Source organism: Zingiber officinale, chromosome 10A (genome assembly GCF_018446385.1).
Source record: "Zingiber officinale cultivar Zhangliang chromosome 10A, Zo_v1.1, whole genome shotgun sequence".
NCBI lineage: Eukaryota > Viridiplantae > Streptophyta > Magnoliopsida > Zingiberales > Zingiberaceae > Zingiber > Zingiber officinale.
This window is the reverse complement of record NC_056004.1, coordinates 4,296,131-4,305,026: the sequence shown is the minus strand read 5'-3', so window position 1 is coordinate 4,305,026 and position 8,896 is coordinate 4,296,131. Positions and strand designations below refer to the sequence as shown.

General features: G+C 40.6%; 1 protein-coding gene across 1 annotated transcript; it reads left to right on the top strand.

Moving 5' to 3' along the window:
- Nucleotides 1-3,202: 3,202 nt before the first annotated feature.
- LOC122027605 (AP2-like ethylene-responsive transcription factor At1g16060) lies at nucleotides 3,203-5,835 on the top strand. The gene is made up of 8 exons (XM_042586599.1): nucleotides 3,203-3,574; nucleotides 3,681-3,763; nucleotides 3,872-3,880; nucleotides 3,965-4,053; nucleotides 4,156-4,229; nucleotides 4,309-4,359; nucleotides 4,467-4,543; nucleotides 5,156-5,835. Exons 1-8 carry the CDS (start codon nucleotides 3,438-3,440, stop codon nucleotides 5,692-5,694), a joined length of 1,059 nt encoding a protein of 352 aa, XP_042442533.1. The 5' UTR covers nucleotides 3,203-3,437; the 3' UTR covers nucleotides 5,695-5,835.
- Nucleotides 5,836-8,896: the final 3,061 nt, after the last annotated feature.

The following is an 8,896-nucleotide window of genomic DNA, read 5'->3' as shown; positions in this document are numbered from 1 at the left end:
GCGACGACACGCACGAGCTTATAAGCCTGGGGGCCGACCGACCGGAGCCATCTGATCTAGGCCGTAGAAACCCAAGCCTAGATCTGACCGTTGAATTTGAATCGCCAAGCGTCACATCACCAGTGGATATCCGCCTGTCACATCAGGCGTGCGACAATAGTGGACAGGACACGTGGCGCATCGCCACGAGTGGACATTTAATGAGGGTATGGGGGTGCGATTAGCCTTAATGCGAAGAGATTTGCACGATTTCTTAGAAATATAGGTGACGTAAGCCTGACTCGCGCTCGCCCAAGACAGCCCAAGAAAAGATTTCACAAGTATAAACCTTCGTTGTGCCAACCGAATTGAGGGAGCATACCTACGGCCGAATGACAAGCTTCAATAGGTCGACCGGCAAGGAGCGGTCGCATCCCGATCAGAAACCAAGTAATGCTCAAGAAGGTCGATCGGGCGGAAAACTGCCCAGACAATTGTCCAGTCAGTCGGACTTGCAGCCTCCTTCGACTAGACTTGAGGGGGAGGCATGTGATGCGGTGATGATGAGGGGCCCTACCCCGCTGCCCCAGTGGAGGTGAAAGGTAAGGCGGTTAACGCGCGGAGGGGCCCCACCCCGCTGCCTCGGTGGAGGTTAAAGACAGGGGCCCCACCCCGCTGTCCTGGTGAAAGTCAAAGTCAAGGCAGTCAATGTGCAGATAGCATTGGCCGGTCGAGCGAAGCATGCCTCGACCGGGGAAGAAAGCCCCGATCCGCCACCGCCTTCGACATGGGGTTAAACGACCAACGCTCAATGGATTATTGGGCTCCGAACGGAGGAGGCGATAAGGTGTAGAATCCGGGTCGAGAGGTTACCCCGCTCGGCCAGACAGCAGAACTTGACATTAGCAGAGTTCAACTTCGTCCGAGCGGCTACCCCGCTCGGCCTAGCAACATGTCTCGGCAGTGGCAAAGTGGAACTTCGGACGAACAGACACACGCATAGGAGTAGCGAGGTTCTGGTCGACCGGACGGAACACCAGGCGAAATCCCGGCCGAGCGGGCAACCTGCTCGACCTAGTAGTACACTCCCTATGATATCCATTGACATCCTTTTGGGAGTTGGTGCCGCCGACATTGGGCATTGACAGCCAAAAGATCGTACGATGGAAGCTTCCACTGTTACTTAAGAGATATGCTCGGCTCGTTAAGGTACTATGTCAGGGACACTTTACTAACGAGTCTTTTCAGGGAAACTTTGAGAAGCGTGCTTGTCTTGGGAAGTGTGCATGCGCGCTACAGGAACTCTATATAAAAGGGAGTCCAAGTATCGGTGAAGGTACGCAATACATACGATATTTACTGTTTATGCTAGCCTTCTTATTGCTCTACTTTATATTCATCGTTGGCGACTGACTTGAGCGTCGGAGGATCAACGCCGATGACCCTTTTCCTGGCTCGGCACTGACTTTATCTATGTTGCAAGTTCGAGCGGAGTCTACAGGCGATCAGCGGGAGCGCCACATCCCTGACTTTCTATCTATCCTACTTTCGAATAGGATCAATAATAATAATAATAATAATAATAATAATAATAATAATAATAATAATAATTATTATTATTATTATTATTATTATTATATAACTCAACATTTTTATTGCATATTTGCACTACAATTTCATTGTAAGTTCGCTGAGTAATCCCTCTATAACTTGGATTAATTCATTTCAAGTTTTTTTGAACTTTTTACTGAACATGAAAGTTTCCGAAATACTTAAATTATATATCCTAGTTTAAAATCACCTATATTGTTCAGTTCTCAGATAAATGCTGCAATCGCAGCAATCAAATCAATTATTATTTTTAAAATAATTTATTTATATTAAAAAATAAACATCCTTAATATAATAAATCAAATTAATATTTAAATATATAAATATAATAAAAAAAAATAGATAAACACATATGATTTAATTTCATGTCATTCTAAATTCTCTAAGTCTATTAGTTAGTTTTGACCCAAACTCTTTAAGTTCATTCGGTCAAAATCGATTAATGAATTTAGAGGGTTCAGAATAACGTGAAATTAAGTCTTATGAGTTTGTCTAATTTTTATGATTATATTCATATTTTTAAATATCAATTTGACCAAATATATTAAAAATAATTATTTTTTAAACATGAATTGATATTAAAAATAAAAGAATAGATTCGATTACTACAATTATAGTAGTGATTTTTTTTTATATTGCTCAAATTTCCTTAAATAGCACACTTCCACTCCAAACAAATTTTAGTAATTTAAAGGAGTAAGTAGAAGCTATCATCGTCCGTTAATTTTCTTACTTGGAAAAGTCACTTTCATAAGTTGAAATTCTCATTCCTCCCATTTCTTTTTTTTATTTCGAGAAGCAAATCTAATTCCCATCCCCAAAACTTTCCAGACATCACGAGCAATTCCTTAATGAGAACGATGTTCATTAAATCTTAAGCTGAAAAACCTATTAAAATATTTGATCCGTGATGAAAATGGGAATGACAATCCTTTGACGGAACCCCGTGGCTAGAGATGTTCATGGTATTAAAAAAAAACATATTCGTTATGAACGTAAAAACGAATTCTAATAAACCTATTTAGGTAACTGCTGATCTCATAAAAAAAATTTATTCATCATTAAAATAAATTTAAAAAAAATAGATTGATCCTGACTGACAATTCACTGTCATAAGATTTTTAATCTTCAGTAGGTGAGATTTCTCGTTCCACCTCTTACCATTTAACTACAAACCCGGACCCTAAGGACATCTTCAATATAAAGTTTATGAAAAATTTGTAAAATTTAAAAAGTTGAATAAAATATCTTGAATCATTATAGAAGTAAGATTTGAAATTTATAATTTAAGAATAGTAGTGAAAATATAAATCTATTCTTTTATCTTAAATTTGATACAATATGTATGAAGTCACGTAACTCATGTTATGAATTGAATTATAAAAAAATTTATTTAAAATTTTTAATCTTCGAAGATATTTCAATAAATTTTTATTTCATTGATGTGGTATATTGAGATGATGAAAAAAAACTTATTCAGAGCTCAGAAGTCCGGTGTTCCCTCACGAGTGGATTCTTCTCGACTAGCGACACAATCCAAAGTAGCAAACGCGGTATCTGTATCATCATTAAGATATTCGAATCACGTCGCTACTGAATTAGAGATTCAAGTGCCTTACGTCGGACCTAAATTTAAAGATGCTAAGGAGAAGATCATGTGGCTAGCAAAATGAGCCAACTGCACCAGCACGACCATTAAAGGCAAGTCATTTCCTCTGCTATTTAACCCCCTCTTCCAAGACCATCCAATTTACCTCTCTGTTGAACAATCACTTGCTGCTCTGTTTCTTCTTCTCTGCTTTCTCCTCCGTCTATAAGCTCGATCTCTTCAACGATACATCGCTGAGATGGGGAAGAGCCAGAAGAAGGAAACAGAGAATAGCAGCTTCGCTGTTAATGGCGTCAAGATTAAGAGAACCAGGAAAGCTAGCGAGCCAAGGGTCTCTTCTGCTCGGCGCAGCTCTGTTTACCGTGGAGTCACCAGGTCAAATTGAAACTTGTTTCTACAATTTTTTTTCCTCCCAGAAATTTAGTTGATAAATGAGGGATATGTTCTTGATCTTATTAAACTGTAAAAAAACTGTCCATAGGCATCGGTGGACGGGGCGATATGAGGCTCATCTGTGGGACAAGAACATCTGGAACGAGGCCCAGAACAAGAAAGGCAAACAGGGTATGTTCTGCTTTGCTTGTTTGTTTCTTGTTTTTTTCAGTCGCTGTTTTCTTCTGTAACACTATGTTTTCATTTTTGGTGGATGGATGGCTGGATGGATCGATGCAGTTTATCTCGGTGAGTCAAATTTGATAAATCTTCTTAATCATTCGAAAATCGTTGATAAAAGGAAGAATTTCGATTGTGACATTGGATTATTAGGAGCTTATGATAATGAGGAAGCTGCAGCTCGTGCCTATGACTTGGCTGCCTTAAAGTACTGGGGGCATGACACCGTTCTCAACTTCGATGTAAACTTCACTTTCTCTTTTCTTTTCAGATACAAGTTTGTATATCCTCTATTTTTAGCAGTATTTTTTTTAAAAAAAAGAGTTAATGAATTGGAACTCCAGATATCGTTGTACAGTGAAGAACTAGAGAAGATGGAGGGACAATCCAAAGCAGAATACATTGGCTCATTGAGGAGGTGATCAAAAAATGCACATAATTAACTAGTCGATGTAATTAATCATATCAAAATCTCAAGGTTTGCTTCACATTAACAGGAAAAGCACTGGATTCTCAAGAGGGGTTTCAAAATTCAGAGGCGTTGCGAGGTAGTATCAAGAGACAGAGTCACTTCATCTCGATCGGAATTGTGATTATTTTTCAATTTTTTAAACTCTAAAACTAGATAAGCAAATCAACTTTTCAAACATTACAGACACCACCACAATGGAAGATGGGAAGCTCGGATAGGTCATGTGTTTGGCAACAAGTATCTCTACCTTGGAACCTATGGTGTGTAATCTTTACTCCTCTCTCTAAAAATATGACAAGTTTCTACTTTGTTGATAATTCTGTACTAGAAAAGCCAAACTTTTCATTGACATGCACGTAGTTATAATGTTCTTTTTTTCCCCTCAAACTCTCCTTTTTTTTCTTCTTTTTTTTTTCTGTCAAAAGTAGTTATATTTGTGCTTTGGTGAAGCACCCTCCTAAACTAAGTCAAGGCTGGCCATCTGTCGTGATGTCGGGGCAAGGATTTCGTTTGATCACCAATATCCAACATCATCAATGGAAGATGGCGACCTTCATGGATCATAACTCTACATAACTGCTTGGTTGCAACAGCTAACTCCCCCAAAATCTATCTGTTTAATCTGAAGCTTTCAAGTACCGTAAACCTACTTATTATCAAGCAACTAGAATTAGGTGTGGCAGGTGCATCTGTCTCCAAAATTTAGCCAAAATCAAATCCAAGAAGAACTAATCCTGTCAAATAGATTACTTGACAACCATACCTGCTGCTGTCTTTCATCTTGGACTAAAAATTTGCATATTCCATGAACTTTTCAGAGACAGTTTGCTCAATGTACCTTTCTATTAACTTCTTTTGTTGTTGAACCTCAGCTACAGAGGAAGAGGCTGCAGTCGCTTATGACATTGCTGCGATCAAGCACCGTGGCTTGAATGCGGTCACCAACTTCGACCTCGGTCGATATGCCGGAGTACATCGCCCTAGAATCAGTGGTGGCAGTGTCGGGACCAACAATGCCGACCATCTTGATTCATTGCCAAACGATACCCAGGGAGGTTTCGTGCAAAACTCAAACAATTCACAACAGTTAAGTAGTAGTAGTAGTTCAGAGGACAATCCCCAATTTCCTCCTCCAAGTCCACATTTAGCGGAATTGTCGCCTTCTGACATCGATCTGCTGTTGAAACCAGCAGAGTTTGAGATGGGAGAGAGCTTGTGGTTGCCGACCCTCGTGAGTGACTACAACGGCGTACCTTCTCAGTGTAGTTTTGTTGAAGAAGTAGAGACATACTTTGATTGCCAACACTTGATAGGAAATCATGATGATGGAGATGATTCAATGTTCTATGCTGATTATATGAACTCATTTATGTCACCAACTTTCGATTGGGAACTCGACCTGCAACCCTGAGGATTGAGGAAGAATTTGAGTCAGATAAAAGTGAGAAGCACAAATTTTCATTTTTCTTTTTCTTTTCCCCATTGATCAAGAGATTGGTGGTTAAAGTAATCAATATAATGAAGAAAGAAGTCAATATATTGTCAACGTATAAAGGCGTATTTTCTTATGTAAGAAACGTGTATTCTTTTTCAATTTTTTCAATAATTAATAAAATCAAGCTCATTTTTCTTTTATCGCACTTCACCATTATTTTCAAAATTAAAATTGATAGTTTAAGGGCTGTCTCATCAATAGTAATTAATGAAAACAAGCTCATCTGGAATGTTTTAATAAAATGTTATGCAGCGTTATCTAATGTTAACAATACCAGAGTGATCTCTTACTAAGCCGAGGTTAGGACGGGGCTTAGACCAGTTGACCCTCCTGCTGGGCTAAACAAGTCCATATTTTTGGACGGCCTTTCCAAATTCCAATGAAGCATTGGCCCAATATTGTTAGGGGACGTTTGGTTAAATGATGGGAATGACTATGGGTATGAGTTTGATAGTAGGATGGAATGAGAATAGGAATGGAAATGAAACCCATCAAGTTATATGGGTTTGGTTGATTCTCATAAATCTAGTAATCATTCCCAAAATGTCATTCCCAAACTCACAATCCAAACACTATCTTTTATTATCATTTCATTCCCTCATTCCTAAACTCATCAACCAAACACCCCCTTAATTTGGGCATGTGCTCGGCTCCGTTGTTCATAATCTCCTCTGCTAGTGTCCTCAAGGATATGCCTCGAGCTGCCTTTTCGACTCCTACCCATCATTGGATCGAAGAGAGTAAGTAAGATCCAATCAGTACTCTCCAAGAACCTGCTTAGGGGTGCCTACTTAGTAGACGTAATGATATCTTCACCCAGTTCGAAAAGGGAGGGCTCTGCAAGATAGTGTCTAGACGATCTGGGAAATCAAGGCTCGAATAAGGGACTGATGGGTTGCCCCCAATACGGGAATCCCCCGACTCAGCAGGAGAAGTTGGGGCCTTGACCCTTAGCGCACAGTCGAGCCTCAAGGCTATGAGGAATGAGAGATGGTTGGATGGTTCCCTGACCCGATGGGTGAAGTCGGGATTTGAACTGGAGTTCATGGCAATGGGCTCGATGGGTTTGCAAGAGTTCTTGGAGAACCCTGTCTTTTTCTCATTATCCTCAAGGACACTCTTGACTCTCCGGATGGAGTTGGTTCTATAACCTCCAGTTGGCGAACTGGAGGCATTCTCGACTCCCTAAGTGGAGTCAATTTTTTCACCACTACCTCGGGGCTTCCTCTGTAGGAGCTCAGGCATTTCCTCAACCAGCATTAAATCAATAATCATTGCGCCGTGCACTTCCAGTTCAACCTCCGTTAACTTCACCGCCTTGTTTATTGAAGCCTTCAATATGGTGCCTGTTGCATAAGTTGATAAACATTCAGTTAGATATCAAAGCTTGTCCAACTAGAAAAATCATACTGAATGAAGCTGTGAGGGGAATCGCCAAATTTGTGAAGCAACACCTCCTCAAGTAGAAGGTTGTTGTCAAACTCTTTCTTGTAGCTTCTAGGATGTGCTGAAATGAGCTTGTTCTAGATGATAAATTTTCAAAGGGGAGCTGCCGGTAACTCAGATTGTCACTGAGTAGGTCATGACATGGGACTCGGAGGTCTCACAAAGAAATACTGGGGTTTCCATCCCTTGTGAGAAGATGAGAAATTCTTTAGGAATTTCAACTTGGTTCGAGAGGAAAAGAAGAATACCCCGTCCTTATTTTCTCAAGGTAAAAGGAAAAAAAATGCAAAATTCATGTTGAAAGGAGGATTCAGTATAGTTAGAAAAGAATGACTACGCCAGTGAGGATGCGGAAAAAATTGGGACCTAACTGAGACAAGGGGATGCGGAAATACAGAGACACCTCTAAGAAAAAGGTTAGGATAAGAAAGCATAGTCTAGTCAATAAATGGCTCTGAAAGAAAGTCACAAAGCCAGGAAGAGGATGGTCAGGATGGTCGTTACCGTTCGAAGGTTTGAGGAGATGATTGGTCAAGATCTTATAAGTCATCTTGTTGCAATCTAGTTCGCCTACTATAAAATTAGACTAAATGGTTCTATACTAGAGAATCATAGAAGACTCTGCATCCATCGTGAGATACAATATGGAGCAACCAAAACTATAGCCTAAGGCTAGACGATCAACAATTAATCGAGGCAGAAAATGGAAATGATGAGCAAGTAACTTACATAAGGGCGAACTCAACGTGCTCGGAGAAGAAGGAGAAGAAGACAACGAACGCTGAAGTAAGGGCGTGATGGAAGGTAATGGCTTCTTCTTCAACCTAATGTATCCTCCTTCATTTAGCTACGATCGTTGGATCTCTTCCATCACAAGGACGGGACGGATTTTTCAATCGATCGATTGAGCGCATGGATTAAATCAAATTGAAGTAATCATTGAATTTTGGATGACGCTTAGTCTTCTCTATCGTGGATAATGTTACATTAATGTGATGCAAGCTTGGAGACACGTTGGTACAGTCTAGACTCGGAGATCGAGGCAGATGACGCATGTTCAGCATTTAACAGGCATGACATCATTTAAGGTGTGATATCGGAGATGTGGCTACAATAATGTGTAATCTCACTGGAATCATGGAGGGGATCTTCCATGTGGATAATGCAGTCGAGACAACAGGAATCATCTCGTTCAAGTAACATAACAGTCCAGTCAGTTGGACTCTTTCTTCCTTCAACTAGACTTAAAAGAGAGACTGGTAATGTGGAAGGTAATCAGAGGGGGTCACATGGCATCGGAGGTCATTAGTCTTGCTGAGGTGGCGATCAAAGTCAATAGAAAGTTATTTCCATTAAGGACTTCGGCTCCACGCAACCTAGAATCCCATACTCTCGGAAAGATTCCTAGACTCTGAAGGGACCCCCGACTCCGAAGGGACCCCCAACTCTGAATGGGCCCAAGACTCCCAGAAAGATTCCTCGACTCCAAAGGGACCTCTGACTTCAAATGGACTTTCGACTCTAAAGGGACCCTCTGACTCCAAGTGCAGCCCCCGATTCTGAATGGGTCCTAGACTCCTAGATTCCTTGTAAGATTCCTTGACTCAAAAGGGAATCCACTCGAAGGCGAACATTAGCCATTGCTTGCGGAAGATGCAGGCAATGCCACAGT

Coding starts and splice junctions, on each gene's coding strand:
- LOC122027605 (XM_042586599.1), top strand. CDS start 3,438: ATGGGGAAGAGCCAGAAGAAGGAAACAGAGAATAGCAGCTTCGCTGTT. Junction 4,230..4,308: donor TACATTGGCTCATTGAGGAG/GTGATCAAAAAA, acceptor TCACATTAACAG/GAAAAGCACTGGATTCTCAA. Junction 4,544..5,155: donor TCTCTACCTTGGAACCTATG/GTGTGTAATCTT, acceptor GTTGAACCTCAG/CTACAGAGGAAGAGGCTGCA.